General features: G+C 35.0%; 1 protein-coding gene across 1 annotated transcript; it reads left to right on the top strand.

The window, feature by feature from the left end:
• Nucleotides 1–1,085: 1,085 nt before the first annotated feature.
• On the top strand, nt 1,086–23,484 carry LATS1 (large tumor suppressor kinase 1). The gene is made up of 7 exons (XM_074187805.1): nt 1,086–1,528; nt 8,998–9,148; nt 9,933–11,443; nt 14,003–14,585; nt 16,933–17,115; nt 17,326–17,432; nt 19,460–23,484. The coding sequence occupies exons 1-7, from the start codon at nt 1,178–1,180 to the stop codon at nt 19,967–19,969; spliced, it is 3,396 nt and encodes a 1,131-aa protein (XP_074043906.1). The 5' UTR covers nt 1,086–1,177; the 3' UTR covers nt 19,970–23,484.
• The last annotated feature ends 240 nt before the right edge of the window (nt 23,485–23,724 follow it).

Genomic DNA, 23,724 nt, shown 5'->3' with positions numbered 1-23,724 from the left:
GCCTCCTTTTCCTCCTACTCAGTAAACTCTAATGGCTTTCTGTGCGACCTTCAGTATTAAATACCCAATTCTCTGTTTAGCATTCTAAGCCCTTCAGAACCTAGGCTCCCTCCCACTTTGGCAGACTTCTTATTCCCAGACACTGGCTCCATCTCATGGGGCTCCTCTCATTTTCTCTGACTCTTCTTCCTCTACTTTAACCACTTGACCTCCCTGGCTTCCTTTAAGTTCCAACTAAAAGCCCACCTTCCACAGGAAATCTTCCCCAACTCCTTTTAATTCCAGGGCCTTCCCTCTGTTCATTTTTTTCTTATTTATCCCATATAGAGCTTGATTTGTAGATAGTAGTCTCCTCTTCAGTTGTACCTTTCTTTCTTTTTTCTTTTTCTTTTAAATAAGGCAATGGGGTTAAGTGGCTTGCCCAAGGCCACACAGCTAGGTTATTATTAAGTGTCTCAGGGCAGATTTGAACTCAGGTCCTCCTGACTCCAGGGCCGGTGCTCTATCCACTGCATCACCTAGCTGCCCCAGTTGTACCTTTCTTGAGAGCAGGGATGTCTTGTGCTTCTTTTTTTTTTATCCTCAGCACTTAGTGTACAGTATTTGATGAGTATTAAATACTTTATCGTTTATTGATTGGTTGATTATCTATTCATTCCAGTGTCTGTCTTGCATTTATCTGTTCTCTCCATTAGAATGTGTTGGAAATATTCTTGTCTCTATTTCTTTCCACTGCTTAGCACAATAATAAGTGCTTAATAATTTTTCATTGGCTATATTGTTCGATTGCAAACTTATTGATAGTCCCTGGTATTTGTATACTATCTTATGTTTTTCAAAGATCCTTTACTCATTCATCCTTGCAACGTATTTGAACATATAAAATGAGGAAAATGAAGTATGAAGTGTTTATGATTTTTCCAGTCACACAGTAATTCATTAGGAGAATAAAGATTCCTGACTTGATTCAGTACTTTTTTCACTGTAATCAATTAAAGCTGTCATTTTCTGTCATTTTCAGAGTTGAATTATTTCAACAGTAAGGACTCCAGTAGACATCAAGGCTTCTGAAGTACTATTTTCACCTTTGCTTGAGAGAATTTTGAACATACCAAATATCTTCGACAGATATTTTGTGAGTGAATCCTCTGTGAAGGTTATACAGATAGATGTTTTCATGAAGAGAAGTGAAAAGCCTGAAGGGTATAGACAAATGAGGCCTAAGACCTTTCCTGCCAGTAACTATACTGGCAGTAGCAGGCAAATGTTACAAGAAATACGGGAATCTCTTAGGAATTTACCTAAACCATCAGATGCTGTAAAAGCTGAGCACACTATGAGCAAATTGACAACTGAAGATCCTCGACAAGGCCGAAATCCACCCAAATTTGTGACATATCATAAAGCTTTGCAAGAAATAAGAAACTCTCTACTTCCATTTGCAAATGAAGCCAGTTCATCCACCAGGAGTGCTTCAGAAGTAAACCGACAAATGCTACAAGATATGCAAATTGCTGGATTTGATGAGGTAAGAATCTTTAAAGACATTATAAAGTATTTCATTTATATAGACACTAGATTTACTATAGGATAAAGATGCGGTGGTAGATCTGTGATTTCATTAATATGGAAAAATCACAGATAGGAAAGTCCTTCTATCAAAAAGTCTAATAGGGCGGCTAGGCAGCGCAGTAGATAGAGCACTGGCCTTGGAATCCAGGAGTACCTGAGTTCAAATCTGGCTTCAGACACTTAATAATTACATAGCCATGTGGCCAGTATATCAGAGGCAGGATTCAAAACTGGATTTAAGACCAATTTTTACAAGATTTACTATAGGTTATGCCAAAATTTTGTTTTTTTGGATTGCTTTATTTTCTAAACAAAGGCTTTACAAATGCCATGTAATGGAGAAAATGATTTGAATCTAAAGCATGAACATTTTTTGCAATGTGTGAATGTATATATATTTTTTTCTGTCACCTACAAAAATTTTTTATAGTCACATCATTTATTCTTTTACATGAACCTGCCACCTTAGTATATAAATAGAGTTAAAAAACAACCTAAATTCACAAACTTATTTTACTCTTCCTCAAATGGCCTGGGAATGTAAAGGATGGAGTTTGGAGACAGAAAAATTTAGTATAATGACAGGTACAAGATTTGAGGGAAGAGGGTTGCTTGTGTGAATTTGTGGGATGATGAGTTAAGTAACCAATACCAAATTATTGTCTTTATGATTGAAGGAAAAAGCCAGATGGTTTCTTCAGTACCTAGTGGATTATAGATTTTCATTAATGGAAAGCTTTCAATCATGTCAATATAACAAAATAGTATAGCTAATTCAAATGTTACATAATAATATTTATTATGAATACTGAGAACCCATTTTGTGACTTTTCCTTTAGAGATTTAGATATATTTTGTTTAGTTCAATATTAAATTTTCTTCCATTTCCTGATAATACAAATTATTTGGAAACTTTTGATATAAAAAAAGAGGTTGTATTGAATTTGACCATGGATAGTCCCCACAGTAAACTATCATAAATGCAATGAGTGGCTAATTGTAACAGCAAAAACAAATTAAATGAACAAAACAAGAAAAATAAATCATTTTAAAAAACCCAATCTCATAGAACAATTGAACAAGTCATGAATGAACTCTGGGGTTGGGGTGGGGGTAAGAAATGGGAAGGGACAAACATGACCATATGGATTCTTCCAGATGTTCAAAGAACAGTTCATTCAATATAATGTGCTTAATTAGGAAAAGAAGAAATCTTAGCAAATTCTTTCTGTAACTTAAAATATGGTCTTAATTTCTAATCATTTTTTAATTAGAGATTTTATTTATTTTGAGTTTTACAATTTTTCCCCCCATCTTACTTCCCTCCCCCAACCCCCCCCAAAGAAAGCAATCTGTCAGTCTTTACATTGTTTCCATGTTGTGCATTGATTCAAATTGAGTGTGATGAGAGAAAAATCATATCCTTAAGGAAGAAACATATAGTATAAGAGATAGCAAGATCAGACAATAAGATATCAGTTGTTTTTTTTTCCTAAATTAAAGGGAATAGTCCTTGGATTTTGTTCAAACTCCATGGTTCTTTATCTGGATACAGATTGGTATTCTCCATTGTAGAGAGCCCCAAATTATCCCTGATTGTTGCACTGATGGAATGAGGGAGTCGCCCCCTTGTTGCTGTTAGGGTGTACAGTGTTTTTCTGGTTCTGCTCATCTCACTCAACATCAGTTCATGCAAATCCCTCCAGACTTCTCTGAATTCCTATCCCTCCTGGTTTCTAATAGAACAATAGTGTTCCATGACATACATATACCACAGTTTGCTAAGCTATTTCCCAATTGAAGGACATTAACTTGATTTCCAATTCTTTGCCACCATAAACAGGGCTGCTATGAATATTTTTGTACAAGTGATGTTTTTACCCTTTTTCATCATCTCTTCAGGGTATAGACTCAGTAGTGGTATTGCTGGATCAAAGGGTATGCACATTTTTGTTGCCCTTTGGGCATAGTTGCAAATTTCTCTCCAGAAAATTAGATGACTTCACAGCTCCACCAACGATATAACAGTGTCCTAGATTTCCCACAACCCTTCCAACATTGATTTCTAATCTTGAAAGAAAAAAATCAGAGAAAGAAAACTGAAGAATCAACTATTCAGTCCTAATGAATTAAAAAATAGATACATTGAAAACAATATTAGCAAATAATAGCAAATTAAAAAAGATTGTATGTGAATTGATTGGATTGATAGTTAGAATGCAAAGTTAGTTCACTATTAGGAAAATTATAAATGTAATAAGCTATCTTAATAAGAAAAAGCAAATTATATCAATAGATACAGAAAATAAATTCATTGGAGCATTTTTTTTAAATGCCCAGGGAAAATCCAAAAGGAAATTCAGAAGGCGACACAGGCAAGTAGCACAGCTTTGAAATAAACATGTTGAATTTGTTACACAATTTTTAAAAATAGTCTTATGTAGCTCCCACTTTTATATGCATTCCTTTTTTCTTATATATGAAAATATTCATGTCTTTTGGGGTTTGTCTAGTTCAAAATAGCAAAAAATAAAGGTTATTTAAAAAGTCACTACTACAAAGGTCCTTTAGATGACTTATTGAAGGTAAAGCAAATACCCCTGTTAGTTTCAGTCAGTATCTGCTTTCTGATAAAGTAGAAAGAGCAGAAGACCTGGATTTAAGACCAGCTCTACCCTTCACTTGGGCAGCTACAAAATGATTGAAGAAACACATAAAAGTGCAGACAACGTGCAAGTGCTCTTCATAGGACAATTTGAAGTCGTGGAGAAGAGGAAGGGCAGGGAAGGCCTGCTATGTGTATGTGCCTAGTGCCCTGATCTTCATGATGGCATGATATTTATTATAGAGTGCTTAGCACAGTGCCTGGTACATAGTAGAAGTTATGTAAATGTTTATTCTCTTCCCCTTCTGCCTTTTCAGAAGCATGGTGTGATCAGGAGGCTCAGAATGATGGCACACCATCATTGAAAATTAGGAGCAGGTCAGCCTGGAGTTAGAACAGGGATTAGGAAGGAGACATTAATTTTTCTGATCTTTATTTTCCCCATATATAAAATAGAGATCTGGATACTATCTCCACAGGTTGCTATGAGACTCAAAAGAAATAATGTATTCAGTATAAAGTACCATAAAATTTGAGCATTGTTTCTCTGCCTAACACTTTGCTAGCAACTATTTGTATTAACGAGAAAAGTATAAAATATACTCCTTACACTCAAAAAGCTTAGTCTATGATGTGTATAAATTAATATACTTCACGACTTTAATACATCCATAAGCTAATCAGCATGAATATTCCAGTGATGCTGAGTCAGGTGCAACCTATCCATGCTTGCCCATATTTGGTGATTCTTATCCACGTTCTCTCAGAGAAATTCTTCATCAGGGGCTCACCCAATGTGCCTGGTACCATCCTGATGTTCTGATACAGCATGGATACCAGTTCATAAAAGATAAGATATTGTTTTGCCACATCATTGTGAATTTTTATATTTAGTGTCATCAATATCATAACAGTATTAATAAGATCACATTGCATATATAGAGTGCTTTGAATTAATGAAAATTCATTAACTCCACAGATACATTGCACTTCAAAAATTAGCCACTCATATTCAATCAGTTGTCAAGTCATGTTGATTTTTATTATGTCAACATCTATTGCATTATCTACTTTTGACCACTCAAAAGCTACTCCTTGGTTCAGGCAGTTATTTTTTTTTTTTATTAATTTTTATTAAAGATATTATTTGAGTTTTACAGTTCCCCCCCCCATATTACTTCCCTCCCCCCACCCCCCACAGAAAGCAATCTATCAGTCTTCACTTTGTTTCCAGGTTGTACATTGATCCAAATTGGGTGTGATGAGAGAGAAATCATATCCTTAGAGAAGAGATAAGAATTCTAAGAGGTAACAAGATCAGACAATAAGATATCTTGTTTTTTTCTAAATTAAAGGGAATAGTCCTTGAACTTTGTTCAAACTCTACAGCTCCTTATCTGGATACAGATGGCACTCTCCTTTGCAGACAGCCCAAAATTGCTCCCATTGTTGCACTGATGGAATTAGCAAGTCCTTCAAGGTTGATCATCACTCCCATGTTTTGTTTTTTTTTTTAGGTTTTTGCAAGGCAATGGGGTTAAGTGGCTTGCCCAAGGCCACACAGCTAGGTAATTATTAAGTGTCTGAGACTGGATTTGAACCCAGTTACTCCTGACTCCAAGGCCAGTGCTTTATCCACTACGCCACCTAGCCGCCCCCATCACTCCCGTGTTGCTGTTAGGGTGTACAGTGCTTTTCTGGTTCTGCTCATCTCACTCAACATCAGTTCATGCAAATCCCTCCAGGCTTCCCTGAAATCCCATCCCTCCTGGTTTCTAATAGAACAATAGTGTTCCATGACATACATATACCACAGTTTGCTAAGCCATTCCCCAATTGAAGGACATTTACTTGACTTCCAATTCTTTGCCACCACAAACAGGGCTGCTATAAATATTTTTGTACAAGTAATGTTTTTACCCTTTTTCTTCATCTCTTCAGGATATAGACCTAGTAGTGGTATTGCTGGGTATGCACATTTTTGTTGCCCTTTGGGCCTAGTTCCAAATAGCTCTCCAGAAGGGTTGGATGAGTTCACAGCTCCACCAACAGTGTCATAGTATCCCAGATTTCCCACAACCCTTCCAACAATGATCATTATCCTTTCTGGTCATATTGGCCAATCTGAGAGGTGGGTACCTCAGAGAAGCTTTAATTTGCATTTCTCTTAATAATTAATGATTTAGAGCATTTTTTTCATATGGCTATGAATTGCTTTGATCTCCTGATCTGTAAATTGCCTTTGCATATCCTTTGACCATTTGTCAATTGGGGAATGGCTTTTTGTTTTAAAAATATGACTCAGTTCTCTGTATATTTTAGAAATGAGTCCTTTGTCAGAATCATTAGTTGTAAAGATTGTTTCCCAATTAACTACATTTCTTTTGATCTTGGTTACAGTGGTTTCATCTGTGCAAAAGCTTTTTAATTTAATGTAATCGAAATCATCTAGTTGGTTTTTGGTGATGTTCTCCAACTCTTCCTTAGTCATAAACTGCTCCCCTTTCCATAGATCTGACAGGTAAACTAGTCCTTGATCTTTTAATTTGCTTATAGTATTGTTTTTTATGTCTAAGTCCTATAACCATTTGGATCTTATCTTGGTAAAGGGTGTTAGGTGTTGGTCTAATCTAAGTTTCTTCCATACTAACTTCCAATTTTCCCAGCAGTTTTTATCAAAGAGGGAGTTTTTATCCCAGTGGCTGGACTCTTTGGGTTTATCGAACAGCAGATTACTATAGTCATCTCCTGCTTTTACACCTAGTCTATTCCACTGGTCCACCACTGTATTTCTTAGCCAATACAATTATCATTTCTTAACTGGAAATTGCAAGCAAGCAAGACTTCCTAATCAGCCTAACTTATAAATCTTCATAATTGGTCTCTCCATTTCCATTTTGTTGCTTCTCCAGGAAGGAGCACAGATTGGACCATGTCATTCTGCCTCTCAAAAAGCTTCAGTGGTTCCATATTGCCTCCGAGATAAAAAAGAAATTTCTTATCTAGCACTTCAAGTCTTTTACACTCTGACTTCAAACTGTCTTATTAGGCTCAGCTCGGATTACTTTCCTTAATTATCCTCCATACACATTCTCCATTCCAAACAAACTGGACTACTAAGTGTTCCTTCTATAGGACCTTCTATCTCTCCACTCCATCCCTTTGCATTTACTAACCTTGCCTGGAATATATTCCCTCCTTGCCTGTACTTCATAGATCCAGAGCTCCCTTTAAGGGTCTGCCTAAATACTATCCACTTATACAAGGCTTTTTATTATCTTCTTAATAGTTGATAAACTTCAGTTTTTCTCCAAATAAATTTATACCTTTTGGATTTTCTTTTGTAATTTTCTGTTCTGTGATAATAATTGACCCCTTCCTTCTGCTTATCCCAAACATAGCTATTCCAAGTCTTCTTTGGTAGCAGGCTTTACATATTGGTCTAGTTATTTTCTCAATTACTAAAAGAGCTCCTGAAATAATGTCTCTTACATGACGTTGTTTTAGATAACACAGAAGAGCTAACTGAGGCATCTTAATATAGTGGAGAGAACTTTAAATTTAAGCATTTAACCTTGTTGGTCCTCAATATAAGAATTCAATCCTATGTCCTAGTCTCCTGCTACTAAATTTAAATATAAAATTCCATGACTGAACTCTTTTTTTTTTTTTTTTTTTTTTTTTTTTTGGTTTTTGCAAGGCAAATGGGGTTAAGTGGCTTGCCCAAGGCCACACAGCTAGGTAATTATTAAGTGTCAGAGATCGTATTTGAACCCAGGTACTCCTGACTCCAGGGCAGGTGCTTTTATCCACTGCGCCACCTAGCTGCCCCTGACTGAATTCTTGATCACCCATTATATATTTCTCACCTACCCCTATATTATTTATTAGTGCATCTCAGTGCATCATCTTCATATTTTTCTTCTATTCTTTTTTCTTTATGCATAGCAAAATCAGTATATTCGTTGTAAGTTGTGAGCTCCAAGAGCGTGCATACCAAATCAATGTAGTTCTCTTGGTATAGTGCTCTGCAATTAGGAATTTAATATTTTTTTTCTTTGGTAAGGTAATGGGTTAAGTGACTTACCCAAGGTCACACAGCTCGGCAATTATTAAGTGTCTGAGGCCGGATTTGAACTTAGGTCTTCCTGATTCCACGGCCGGTGCTCTATCCACTGTGCCATCTAGCTGCCCCCACAAAGAAACTTAATATTCTTGATGGTGAAATGTTGAATTAAAAAATGTCTTCTCTGAAAACATTTTAGTAGGCTGAATAATCACTTAAAAATCCTATTATTAACTATATTTAAGTTTTTTATATGAATTTGAAATAGCATAATAAAGTTAAGAGAATGCCATCTTGGAGTTGAGAAGATTAGGGTTAAAATCCAGTATTTGACATTTATACAATATTCTGCCATGGCCCATCTACTATTTAATTTCTATTTGTTTCAGTCAATTGCAAATCCAAGAATGTGGAAGAGAGAATTACCACTCAAAGTTTACCAGATTATCAGCATCACAGATCTTGCATCCTTGTTTATGAAATAAAAGCAATAATAAGATTGTAATTAAGATACAAAGCAGTTGGTTGTGTAAGAGATAGTTAAGTAATACTAAAGTTAAAAAATTATTCAAGATTGTTTTTGAATTATGAGATTATGTAGTTTTTTAATAGACCATTTTCTGTTATATCCATTTTCTGTTATTATGTCATCTTTGAAATTATGGTCATATCCAGAAAAATCTCATGCAATCCCTTTCTTCTCAGCAATTTAGAAGAATTCAATGTTTTCCCCTTTTTGTAAACTTCCTTATAGGATATGGTTATACGAGCACTTCGACAAACTAATAATAAAAGTATAGAAGCAGCAATTGAATTCATTACTAAAATGAGTTGCCAAGATCCTCGAAGAGAACAAATGACTGCAGCTGCTGCTAGACCTGTTAATGCAGGACCGAAACCACCAGGTATGTTTATCCAAACAGTTTTCTCTGTATTTTTTTTTCATGACAATATAAGCTAATTGGTTAGCTTCCATTTTCATATAAGCATTTGTTTTAGGTTTTTCCCTCTGCTTTTAGAAAATAGATTTTTTTTTTATATTTCTCAAAATTACTAAGCCTGATTTAGGAAAAAAAATTTGTTATAATTTGCATATTAAATTCTAATTTATCAACAATGGCATAAAGATAACCTTGAGTTCTCAAAGACAGTGCCAGTGGAATTTAAGTTTTGAGTATGGTCCTGGCAGTGGTATTGTGTATCTTTCCTCTGCAGATCCAAAGAGACTCATCATTATTACAATGTTTACCACCTAGGTGATGAATTATTTTTAACCACAAGAATTCTTAAGGACTGTCTTCTAAAGCCTAATAGAACTGGTGTTATGAATGCTCAATGAATTCATTCATTGAGTGAAATCATGGTTTCTTAAAGAGCTGAAGTACAATTATGAGGCTGTACCAAAACTTACAGGTTTTATTTTCTGTCCCTTGGTGACTTTTATGAACTATTCTTTTTATAAATATTTTGATTTTTGTTTATTTTACTAATTTTATTTGGTGCCTAGCCATTATCATTAGTTCTGTCCTTTTCCCTAAGTATGAATCATATTGATCTGCTAAGTCTTTGTACTATTATCAGTTGTAACTTAAGAAAGAAAGTAAATAAATTTTAGTTAAGAGTCACAGTACTTTGGACCAAAATTGACAAAAATTCTATGATTTTATCTCTTTTATTTTTTGATATCAGGGAATGTACAGCAATCAGTTAACCGAAAACAAAGCTGGAAAGGGTCTAAAGAATCTTTGGTCCCTCAAAGACATGGCCCACCACTGGGAGAAAGTGTAGTTTTTCGCTCTGAAAGCCCTAACTCTCAGACAGATGTAGGAAGACCTTTATCAGGATCTGGTCTAGCAGCATTTTCTCAGGGTCATCCTAATGGACAGAGAGTTAATCCACCACCACCTCCACAAGTAAGGAGCATTACTCCTCCTCCACCACCTCCACGAGGCCAGACTCCCCCTCCAAAAGGTACACCACCTTCATCTTGGGAACCAAACTCTCAAACAAAACGTTATTCTGGGAATATGGACTATATGATTTCTCGTATTTCTCCAGTGCCACCTGGGACTTGGCAGGATAGCTACCCTCCACCACCTCTAAATACTTCCCCATTGAATCCTTCTAGTCAGGGACAAAGAGGCATTAATTCTGTCCCTGTTGGCAGACAACCAATCATCATGCAAAGTTCTAACAACAAATTTAACTTTCCATCAGGAAGACCTGGAATTCAGAATGGCAGTGGTCAGAATGATTTTATGATACATCAGAATGTTGTCCCTGGTGGTTCTGTGAATCGTCAACCTCCCCCTCCTTATCCTTTATCCCCATCAAATGGGCAGAGTCCTTTACAAATACAAACTGGAGGACCTGCTTCTTCTTCACCATACACAAATGGTAACATTCCTTCATCTATGATGGTGCCAAATAGAAACAGTCACAATATGGAACTTTATAATATATCTGTAACTGGAATACAAACATCCTGGCCTCAGTCATCATCTGCTCCACCCCAGTCATCACCTGGTAGTGGACATGAGATCCCTGCATGGCAGCCTAACATTCCAGTGAGATCAAATTCTTTCAATAACCCATTAGGAAATAGGCCAAGTCACCCTGCTAATTCTCAACCTTCAGCTACAACAGTAACTGCTATTACACCAGCTCCTATTCAGCAGCCAGTGAAAAGCATGCGTGTCCTAAAACCAGAACTCCAGACTGCTTTAGCCCCTACCCATCCTTCTTGGATTCCCCAGCCAATTCAAACCCCACAGTCAATCCCCTTTTCTGAGGGTCCATCCTCAACTATAGCAGTTATGCCATCTGTTGCTGAGGCTCCAAATTATCAAGGCCCTCCACCACCATATCCAAAACATTTACTACACCAGAATTCATCTATTCCCACATATGAATCGGTATCCAAACCTAGCAAAGAAGATCAGTCTTGTTCACCTAAGGAAGAAGAAGGAGAAAAGAATTATGAAAACATTGATAATGGAGATAAAGAAAAGAAGCAGATTACAACTTCACCTGTCCCTGTTAGGAAAAACAAGAGAGATGAAGAGAGAAGGGAATCTCGAATTCAAAGTTACTCTCCTCAGGCATTTAAATTCTTCATGGAACAGCATGTGGAAAACATACTCAAGTCTCATCACCAACGTCTTCATCGTAAGAAACAACTAGAGAATGAAATGATGCGGGTAAAACATTTTTTTAAAATCTCCTTTAAAATTTTATGTGAACATCTGAATACATATTTATTTAAAGATGATATTGTCCAACATATTTACATTTTAAATTATTGACTAATGTAAAAATTAACCCAGTTGATTTTGTTTAGCTTTAATCTTCTGAGTATTTATACAAACCTCATCATTTTAATTTTGTATTTATTATTTACTTGGTGCATTCTTTTATTTGTTGTTATTTGTTGTTTATTTTTGGTGTTTGTAAGGCAGTGAGGTTAAATGATTTGCCTGAAGTCATATAGCTAGGTAATTAAGTATCTGAGGTTGGATTTGAACTCAGGTCCTCCTGCTCCAGGGTTGGTGCTCTATCCACTGAGCCACCTAGCTATCCTTGCTTAGTGCATTCTTCCATGAATTTTGACTTGAATCAGGCTGCTGAATATCATTATATTATGTAGTTTTGACATGATTTTAAGCTACAGAAATTGGTAAGATTGCTTTTTTAGAATTTTACATGATTGTATGCTATACTTAAAAACAGGAAACAAAAAAGTCCATTTCTTTTTTTGCATCATTAAGCATTTAATTGAATTAGTAAATAAATTTCTGGGATTGACATTTTACTCATTGTTAGAACCCATTAATTTTCATTTGAAAGTTTGCCAAGGCAAGTTCTTTCATTTATTTTTCCATTTTAGCATTCAGTTTATTAGATTCAAAATTAAACTGCTGCATTTTTAGTACCAGTAACTTTGTTTTCTAATGAAGATGTAATACTCAGTCTAGAAATAAAATTTATGGTTTTCTACTTTTAATTCAGTTGTTTTCTCCATTTGTATCAGTGTTGATAGTCTTAGTAGCTTGTGCACATGATTAAATTTCCCTGTGCCTCTGTTATAGCCCTTTTAATATTAAACATCTATAATGTGCTTTGAATTTATTGAAATAGCCTCTTATTTTGGTATTTTGTCTTTAAATTGATGGAAAGAGGAATCAGTTCGCTTGATCAAATCATTTGCTTTAAGTTGTATTTTTAAATCTGTGAATTTCACATTATTTGAATTAATTTTATCAACTGAATTTTGTTGAGTTTCGATAAGTGCCTTTAAAATGTTTTTGACCCTTATGTGTTTTAAGTAAGATTTCTTACTAAAATCTGTCTAGGTTTATTTTCTTAGTTTATTTTTCCTTTTTCCTCTTCACTTTCACTAATAGCTGATTTAAACTATTAAGGTGTTGGAAGCTTTGCTGACTTCTGTAGTCTCCATTACTGTGTAGGCAAGTAAGATTTCAGAGCAACAGTTCTATATTAAGACTAGCATGACACCTTTTTTAAAACTGCATGAAAATGTGCATCATAACAGAAGCATGAGTTGCTACATTTTAACTGTCTTTATTCTTAAATTTTCTTAATTCTAATTTTTTAATTGAATTGAGTGTTTAATTATTTTATGTGTTAGTGGAGAAGGAAGTTGTCGTTCCCTCTTTAAGTTCTCTTAAAAATTCTTGTTAAAAAAGTTTTTTTAAGTTGATCTTTTCTTTTTCCCTTTCTTATATTATCTTGTGTTGGACAAAATGTTGTTTTACCATATTTGTTAGTGAATGAGTCTAGTGACCAAAACTACCCAAAATATCTTTTTTATGAGGGAAAAAAATATTTCTTCCATTATACTTTAAGCTAGAACCTTCAAGTTCATTCTTATTTTGTTTGCCTAGGAAGGTAAAGGGGAATGCTGACTATTAAATACTGCTTTCTTGCTTCTCTTTGAAAATGGTGATTAAAAGATGGTTAAGTTGGGAGAAGCTGTCTACTTTCATTCTTTTTTTTTTAGGGTGTTTTTTTTTTGGCAAGGCAAATGGGGTTAAGTGGCTTGCCCAGGGCCACACAGCTAGGTAATTATTAAGTGTCTGAGACTGGATTTGAACCCGGGTACTCCTGACTCCAGGGCTGGTGCTTTATCCACTGTGCCACCTAGCCTCCCCTACTTTGATTTTTAATATATTAGTTGCAGAAGAATCAAACAAGCTGGGGTGAAACTATTTTTTCTCTTCATGGAAGGAGAACATTGGAGAAGCCACTACTGTCACCCATTTTACAACAGTGAATAGAAAGGAAAACTGGGCCACCTTGATAAGAGAGAGGGGTATTTGAGGGCTTGGGCCCAACACAAAGAGAGGGCATCACAGTTTAGTCATGATTTGGGTTGCATGGAGGGACAGGTGAGAATGCATGTGAAAGATGTCTCTTGTGGGGCTTAGCACATGGATGAGTGCCTTAGGGAGGGTAAAGAAGCTGGCAGTCAGTATCCTGTCCTTGTTCCTAATAGCAGAATCCTGTTGGTACACTCACCTTGTAAATTATGTTTTAACTATTTCTTGAAATGCACATCTGACATTTAATTTTTTCTTGTCTTATAGATTTCTAACAAGCTTTATTAAAAATTATTTCACACTTAACCTTCAAGTTAAATGCCTGATTTTTCTGTATATTTCTAAATGTGTAATAAATAAACAGTAGGGGGGAAATCTCTCAGGTTCAGGATCTAATATTTTGTTTGTTTGTTTGTTTAGGTTGGGTTATCCCAAGATGCTCAGGATCAAATGAGAAAGATGCTTTGCCAGAAGGAGTCTAATTATATCCGGCTTAAAAGGGCTAAAATGGACAAGTCCATGTTTGTGAAGATAAAAACATTAGGAATAGGTGCATTCGGTGAAGTTTGTCTAGCAAGAAAAGTGGATACTAATGCTTTATATGCAACAAAAACTCTGCGGAAGAAAGATGTGCTGCTTCGAAATCAAGTTGCTCATGTCAAAGCTGAGCGAGATATCCTTGCAGAGGCTGACAATGAATGGGTAGTTCGTCTGTACTATTCATTCCAAGATAAGGACAATTTGTACTTTGTGATGGATTACATTCCTGGGGGTGATATGATGAGCCTACTAATTAGAATGGGTATCTTTCCAGAAAATTTGGCAAGGTTCTACATAGCAGAACTTACCTGTGCTGTTGAAAGTGTTCATAAAATGGGCTTCATTCATAGGGATATTAAACCTGATAACATTTTGATTGATCGTGATGGTCATATTAAGCTGACGGACTTTGGCCTCTGTACAGGCTTTCGATGGACACATGATTCTAAATATTATCAGAGTGGTAAGTAAAAATTATAAAAACCATTTTCATTCATCTGTACTGTTATACTAATATGGGCTGATGTATCAGAGTGATAACATGAAAACATTAAAAAATTGGAAATCAAGAACTCTGGATTCTAGTTCTGTCTCTGTCTTATAATTTTGGATAATAATATTAACTGTTGTCATAAATGTCATCTTAATAGCTACTTAAATTTGTTTAATGCTCACAACAGCACTGTGGGGCAGGTAATGTACAAGGATTATATTCCTTATCTTATAGGTGAGAAAGCCAAAATGCCAAAAAAGTAAAATGTGTAGGTTAAAAGCTAGATAATGGTAATTAAAAATATTTCAGTGGTAGTCACATAATTCCTTTAGATTTTAGTACCTCATCTAGACCAGTGAAGAATTTGCATTGTACTGGAGGGTTCTTAAATTAAAATTTTATTTTTTAAGACTATAGGTAGATGAAATTAAGACATGTAAGTGAGGGGCGGCTAGGTGGCGTAGTGGATAAAGCACCGGCCTTGGAGTCAGGAGTACCTGGGTTCAAATCCGGTCTCCATACCCTTAATAATTATCTAGCTGTGTGGCCTTGGGCAAGCCACTTAACCCCATTTGCCTTGCAAAAATCTTAAAAAAAAAAAAAAGACATGTAAGTGGTTCAACAGGAATGCATCATAGTTTTATTATGAAGTCTGTTTAAAATGTTGAAAAATCTCCACAAATTACTTAATTTTTTACCTTACTAAATGGTACTGATATTTTATACATGTCTCATAATGACTCTTTTTGCTTAAGGAATTTTTAAAGTGCTTGAGAATAATTTTTTCTTTCTCTAAGCATTAATTGTCTTTTGGGTGCCTAATACTATGCTAGGCTTTGAGGATAAAAAGACAAATACGAAAACCTTGTCTGCATTCAATTGACATTCTTTCTTTTCTTTTTTTTTTTTCAAGGTAGGTAAGAATGGACCTAGTGACCAGAAAATTAAATACAAAATAAGCAAATTATTTCCTAAGATTAGAACACCAGCAACTTGAGGGATCCTGTAGGTGATGGCACTTGAGCTGAGCTTTGGAGGAACCCAGGGATTTAAATATGAACTCAAGTTGAGGAAGTGTATCAGGAACAGCCTGTACAAAAATACAGAAATAGTCTAAGGTAGAAAGTCACAAAGGAAGAACAACAAAGCAGGCTAGTTTGTTTGTAATGCACAGTTTAATTTGTGAAGTAGAATATTGTGAAATAACCCTGTGGCAAGTGGGAGCCAGAAAGTGAAAGGTTTAAAGACCATAAATAGGAGGTGTATTTTTTTAAGAGTCAAGAGTGAGCCACTGTAACTTGTTCAGCAGGAAAATATTATCAAACCTGTGCTTTAGGAATATCATTTTGACAGCTATGGAGAAAGAATTTGTAGAGAAGGGAGAGAGACTGAGACACATGTTAGGAAGCCCAGACTAAGATAATAGTCATGTAAGTGGAGAAAAGAGAACAAGGGTGAGATTGGAGGGGATAGACATTGTTGATCCTAGGCTGTTAGTTGAATGGGAGATTCTGGGAATAGTTAAGATTGCAAACCTGGGTGACTGTAAGGATGGTAGTGGAAGTTTGGCAGTGCCTCAGCAGAAATAAAGTTAGGAAGAAGACAATTTGAGGGGAAAAGGAGTTTTTTGTTTTGGACGCACAAAGTTTGAAATGCATAGGGGGGACATCTACTTGGAGATATGCCATAGGCATTTGGTGATCCAGGTCTAGACTTCACTTCAGAAGAGACTTGGATCTGTAGGTCTGAGAGTGATCTGCAGAGTGCATAGTTGAACCCATGGTGGTTGTTGAAATCACTGAGAGACTGTAGACTATAGAGGAGAACCCAAGACAGAGCCTGATGTACACCATACTTAAATGGGATGGAACTTGAATAATAATAATGACCACGAGACCATTGCTGTCCACACTTTGAGGATAGGTTTCCTGCTCTCCTTTTTATCTACCCTCCAGATTTGCCCTGTAACTTCAACTGAGACAGTCATATCATCATTAAAGAGTATATAGTCAATGTCTCTCCCCTTTGGACTGATGAGCACTGTATCTTGCCATGGTACATGAAAAGAAAAATATTGTTCACCGTAGGTTCATGAAAATTATACTAGAATAGTCTTCAAAGTCCATATAGTCTAAACTCTTTATTTTAGAGTGAGAAAACTTGGGGCCTAAGAACAATCAGTGATTGCCATTGATCACCTAGTTTGTAAGCCACAGATGTGGAGTTATAAACCTGAACTATAAGATCTAAAAGGTTAGTTCAATTTATTCATTTAATTCTAACTAACTTGCTGAATGTTTTTAATCTTATTTTGTAGGTGACCATCCACGTCAAGATAGCATGGATTTCAGTAATGAATGGGGTGACCCAGCCAACTGTAGATGTGGCGACAGATTGAAACCTCTAGAGAGAAGAGCAGCACGCCAGCACCAACGTTGTCTAGCACATTCATTGGTTGGGACTCCCAATTATATTGCTCCAGAAGTGTTGTTACGAACAGGTACTATACTTTTTGCTGTTGACCTATTTTGGGACATACCTTACTTTATCAGATTTGTAATTAAAATGTTCATGTTGAAATCTGCATGACAAAACAAAGCATTTTTATAACTTAATATTCTCTTGGTTGTTTATTTCTAAATTATTATTGTTATTGGACCTGTATAGGTATAACCTTGCTTTAATATAGCATGCTGGCATTTTATTTTAGGCTACACACAATTGTGTGATTGGTGGAGTGTTGGCGTAATTCTTTTTGAAATGTTGGTGGGGCAACCTCCCTTCCTGGCACAGACACCATTAGAAACACAAATGAAGGTAATGTAAAAGATTTATAAAACAGTATTTTACTGCATATCAACCTATAACATATTTGGTTTTTGGATTTCCTTGTCCATAACATATTAGTAACAACAAATTAATTGGGAGAGGGGGAAGAGATTATTAAAGGCAGAATCAGTTATGGCAGATATTCAAGAGAGGCACAAAAAAAGTAAATATAGAAACAGAACTATTATTACTACATAGTACAGTGACAGATTTTCATAACAATAAGTCAATCAAAGAAAAGGTTGAGTAATTTAAGAGAGGATATTGAATATAAAATTTTCATTATCCTTAGAAGGTTACTTAAGATCTTACTTTAGGGGTGGCTAGGTGGCACAGTGGATAGAACACCAGCCTTGGATCAGGAGGACCTGAGTACCTAGCTATGTGGCCTTTGGCAAGCCACTTAATCCCATTGCCTTGCAAAAACCTTTAAAAAAAAGATCTTACTTTGATATCTCGTCATGGAATGGTGCTTACTGTGGGTTCTGAAAAACTATGCCAATGGCGTACAAGTCCTGGTAGGTCTTATTAAGCTGAAAAAGCTTCATATACTTGCACATGATGAATTTTCTATCTGGGACTTAGCCTTGGCAAGTTCAGAGATGGCATTTTGTGAAGCTGAATTTGAGTTGTAATGAACATCAAGTGGAGTGGTCTCTTGTTTGACCAACTCATACATTTTTTTTTTCATTTTTTTTTAAGGTTTTTACAAGGCAAGTGGGGTAATTACTGCTAGGTAATTATTAAGCATCTGAGGCTGGATTTGAACTCAAGTACTCCTGATTCCAAGGCCAGTGCTCTATCCACTGTACCACCTAGCCACCCCAAACTCATACATTCTTGAAATACTTCCTCCTAATGTCCTGTTCTGATGCCTCCTCATGGCAAAAGGTATCAATGAAATCACAGAGACCAGACCATTCAACTGCAGGGTCTACAGGCAGGTAATTTTTTTTTTTTTTTTTTTTTTTTTTTTTTTTTAGATTTTTCAAGGCAATGGGCTTAAGTAGCTTGCCGAAGGCCACATGGCTAGGTAATTATGAAGTGTCTGAGGGCCAGATTTAAACTCAGTACTCCTGACTCCAAGGCTGGTGCTTTATCCACTGTGTCACCTAGAGCTGCCCCACTACAGGCAGCTAATTACAATACCTGACATCAGACTACTGTAGTTCTTTTGTCCAAGGACCAGTGTAAATCAAAAATAAATAGCATTGTATAACAATTTATGGTTTTCAAAACACTTGCAAATGTTAAACTATTTTGTCCTCACAAAAACCCTGGACAGTAAGATAGACTGAGGAAACAGAGACTGACAGAAGTTTAAGTGACTTTCCTAGGGTCATATAGCTAGTAAGTTGTTGAGGCTTGATTTAAAATCAGTTCTTTCTGACCCCAGGTCCAGTGCTCTATCCACTGTGCCACCTTACCTAGCTGTTGATTAACTAATTATGGAAAGGATCATTATTAGAAGTTTGGCCCCAGCTTTTGAATAGTTGAAAACTTTTAAAAATAAACCTACAAAGGGGCAGCCAGGTGGCACAGTGAGTAGAGCACCAGCCCTGGAGTCAGGAGGACCTAAAATAAACTTACATATAACTTCATGTTGGAGTATAAATGGGATAGGGCTGAGACCATTTGAATATACCATTTGGCTAAAATTTCACTTATACTGAGTTTCATTACATATAAAATGCATCACATCATACTGTCTTTAAAATTTTTATAGCATTCTTCAAGGAGTTCAGCTGATATATTTATTAACCATTCTATTTTATATTGGGGAAGGTTTTTTTTTTGTTTGTTTTTTTTTTTTTTTTTTAGTTTTTGCAAGGCAATGGGGTTAAGTGGCTTGCTCAAGGCCACACAGCTAGGTCATTATTAAGTGTCTGAGGCCAGATTTGAACTCAGGTACTCCTGACTCCAGGGCCGGTGCTCTCTCCACTATGCCATCTAGCTGCCCCAAGGTTATAAAATTTTAAAATGTTTTCTAATTAATTTTTTCCTTATGTTCCAAGGTTATCAACTGGCAAACAGCTCTTCACATTCCACCACAAGCTAAACTGAGTCCAGAAGCCTCTGACCTAATTATTAAACTTTGTCGAGGACCAGAAGACCGTTTAGGGAAGAATGGTGCTGATGAAATAAAAGCTCATCCATTTTTTAAAGCAATTGATTTCTCTAGTGATCTGAGACAGCAATCTGCTTCATACATTCCTAAAATCACACACCCAACAGATACGTCAAATTTCGACCCAGTTGATCCAGATAAATTATGGAGTGAGGATAATGATGAAGGAAATATAAATGACACTCTTAATGGATGGTATAAGAATGGAAAGCATCCTGAGCATGCTTTCTATGAATTTACTTTTCGGAGGTTTTTTGATGATAATGGCTATCCATATAATTATCCCAAGCCTATTGAATATGAATACAATAATTTACAAGACTCAGAGCAACAGTCAGATGAAGATGATCAACACACAGGAACAGGAGTTAAAAATGGTGATTTAGTTTATGTTTAGCACACTGGAAAGTAATTGAACTCCCATTTCCATGGCAGTTATTTCGCAAAAAAAAACCTCACCTATATTATGAGGTTTCTAGAGGAAAAATTATGCTAACATGACAGAGCTATTCATTTTTGCTCTGTGTACATTCTATTTCCCCAAATAATAGGGGATTTATTTCAACTATTAATTTATTCCAGCATTGTTAATCAATAAGTTAGGGAAAAATGTTATAAGGAAAATTAAATTATGAACTGCATTTTTGTGATCAGTTCTTCGTACTTTAAGTACTTAAAACAAGGAAATAGTGATTTGTTTAAAAGGAGATAACTTGTTATCTATTTGTACATATACTAAGTAATTTTAAAATAAAAAAGACTTCTGGAATCTTGGAAAGACAGTTTAACCTTGCTTTTAACCAAATATGAAATATATCCCACACTTACAGAGTTCTTTTCATGACCTTGGTTTTGATACAAAGCTAGGTGTTGCCGACTCTTTGCTACAATATAAGCTAAAAAAAATTAAGCCATCTGGTCAGTGTGTGTTCCCAGGACTGATGATAATCTGGATAATTCACATCCTGGAACTAGGAAATACAGGGTTGCAACAATGTCATTATTTTTCAGATGGGGGTGAAAGTAATAGTAGTCTTTTTTTTTTTTGGTAATTGTAGTCCATCTATCTAATAGTATATTCAAAATATTTTTAAAACTTAGAAACTTTAGAAAGCAATAGCACTATCAATGTTTTCTCCACATTACTATGTTTTTATATATTTCTATGTTTAAAAGGAAACAGCTGCCATACAAAAGACCTTTTAGAGTAAAATTTTTACCATTTGTTTTATTTCTTTTGTAGTGTTGAACAAAATTGCAAACTTAGTTTCAAGCTTCTGTGATTTCTTTGAAACTACTGTCTTGATATCCTGTTCAGCAAACACTTACCAAGTGCCTATGTGCAGAGCACTGAGAAATACAAAGTTTAGAGGAGACTGTTTCTCTTGCCACAGAGCTTACAGTCTTAGTAGGAAGATAAAAGACATACAAAGATAACTATAATATATACTAAGTGCATTTTGAAGTACAAAATGGTGTACAATATAATGTCCAAAGGGGAAAGTCACTGCTGACGGGAATAAAGGCTTCTTGGAGGAGATAGAATTTGTATTGGGCTTTAAAGGTAGAAAAGCCAGGAAATCCTCCTTTACATATATATACATATATATGTATATATATACGTACATATATATATGTACGTATATATATACATATATATATATATATAGCAGCAGATTATTTGATTTAGGAAATTTCAGAAGTAGCATAAAGTTTTTATTTGTTAAACTGTAACTCATTCGGAATAGTACTGTATTAGGAAAACATGATTTATAAAGAAAAATGTATTTGACTTTTAATCCTTTAAGACCTTCTTTGGTGAAAGGATATGAATGTTTTTAGTTCTTTGGGGTGGGATAGGGTGTTAAATTGCTAAGAAATTATTTTATACTTTCTGTAAAATGAATTCCCACTAACTTATTTAATTTTCATTAATATATAACTTATTTCAGCATCCTTATTGTGTGTAATGGTTAGGTTTCAAGGAAAACCTGGTGGTTAATTCTGCCCAAAATACATTTAGCTTAGCTGTGAAGGTAAGGGCAGATGGAGAGTACTAGCAGGGTGCTAGTTAAAGTTACCATTTTTATTCACCTTTCTTAAGCACCAATAAAGTAAAATTATGTTATATTAAAGCTTAATTTAAAATTTAATTCATATGTATAAATATGAAGAAGCTCAAAATTCCCTTTATGGTAGAACAACACAGTAAAACTTATTTTAAGTTGTTTCACTAAGATTTAGCTTAAGACATTTTTATTATCGTATGATAGAAAAGGTCTATAAGATACATTCTGCTGTCCTCATATTTGCCTCTCTGCTGATCTAAGTTTGAAACTTTGACCACTTTGTTTTGTTGAGATTTGGTATTGGGAGTGATTGCATGAAAAATGCTTTAATTGTATTGTGTAGGCTGTTGATAGGATTCTTTCTAAGGCACATTTGCTCAGAGAGGTATATGAAAATTAATTTTAATGGGATAACATTGTTCACTTAATGGAACAAGTATTCCCATAAAACTATGCAAAACAAATTAACTGGTTAAAGAATTTCCAGTTCAGCTCTTGCTTCTTCATATTAGTAAATCTCTACAAGTTCTTAATTTACAGTCTAGGTTGTTTAGTTTTCTTTACAGTTCTTTTGCTTCTGGATCTCTGGTGCAATACAGGACAGGACTAGCTTTGTTAATTTCTCACAAAAAACATACTTACCTCTCTTCTTTCCCTCTGTTCATACCCACCAGTCCCCACCTCCTTCAGAAGAAAGAAAACATAATGCTTATAATTTCCCAGTTTTGGGAATTGTGCAACCCTTGTTTTCTAGGAATACCTTCTTACAGCAGTTTATGTTCCATATTTGGGTCATTGGCAGTTTCTCAATTTTTACTATCTACAATTCTAATAGCTTATACATACAGATTAACTTTAATTCTTAAGTCTTATGCCAAATTCAGTTCATATTGATTCATTTGATTCTGGCACATCTGGGGTGGGGGGGGGGAGGGCACAAAGGATGTTCACAAATAGCAACTGAGGAACTTAAAATTTTTCCAGTTAGGAAAGAACTTACTGTCTTTCTTTACCTTGTTCATTTATTCATATAAATTGTATTTATAAAATGTGTTCTATAATCATGTAATTGTAAATATTATTGTTATGTATTGTTCAGTGACATTCTTTCCAAGGCAGGCCCTCTTGCTGTATCTTTTCTACTTTCATATTTGTAATAGAAACTACGAGAATGTATGACTTAGAAAGTCACTTTGAGACTGACTTTAAAAACAAGTTATCTTCTACTGTTGCAAAGTGCAAAACTGTGAGTGGAAATGGTTTCTTCTGATTTCAATAATAATGTTTAAGATATTAGAAAATGCAGTGAACGGATTCATAGATAATGCTGCTGTTGTTATCCCAAGGTACCATTAAACACTCTTTCTTCCTATCTTTTTTCCCTCTCAATCCCTCCTTCCCCTCCCTTTCTTTCTGAGAAAAAGTTTGTCTTTGATGTTTAAAGTAAAACATTTTGTTTGCTTTAATTCATCTAAAGCAAAGAATAATTTGGGTCAACATTAGTTTAATATTTGTGAAGCGCCTTAAAGAAATTCCTATGTGGAAGGCACTATACCAGTTTACTTTTATATTGTATTGTGTATATATGTATTTTGTATTAAAAATGTTCTTCTTATAACACTACAGTTTTATAAAATTATACTTTGTTAGAAGGAATTGCAGCCTTGCAATACCAAATTCTTTGAATATTTCTGAATGTAATAGTTACCAGTAATCAGTGACATTTTTTGACTTTTATGAATCTCTTTGTATTTTCTCAATCATTTTCTCTAGTGTAACATCTACTGGGATAATAAAAAACAATATAAAAATCTTTTCCTCTGTAATATGTTTGGAAATTAACTATTTTGCTGCTATATAAATATATTGCAGAACTTTTTTGTTCTAAAGTTCATCAATCATTTCTTAGTAAAATAAATAGTGATAAAATTATATTTTGTTTAGCTAAATATTAAGTATGTATACAACTCATTCTTTATTCATGATTTAAATTGTTTTTTAAATGTGCATATTATTTGATTTCTCATCTTTCAATGTCAAATTTTCTTAATCATTTTGCATCCTTTTTTAGTCTATCATTATC

This window comes from Macrotis lagotis, chromosome 5, assembly GCF_037893015.1.
Source record: "Macrotis lagotis isolate mMagLag1 chromosome 5, bilby.v1.9.chrom.fasta, whole genome shotgun sequence".
Taxonomy (NCBI): Eukaryota; Metazoa; Chordata; class Mammalia; order Peramelemorphia; family Peramelidae; genus Macrotis; species Macrotis lagotis.
The sequence above is the reverse complement of the archived record's forward strand: the minus strand, read 5'-3'. Positions and strand labels throughout refer to the sequence as shown.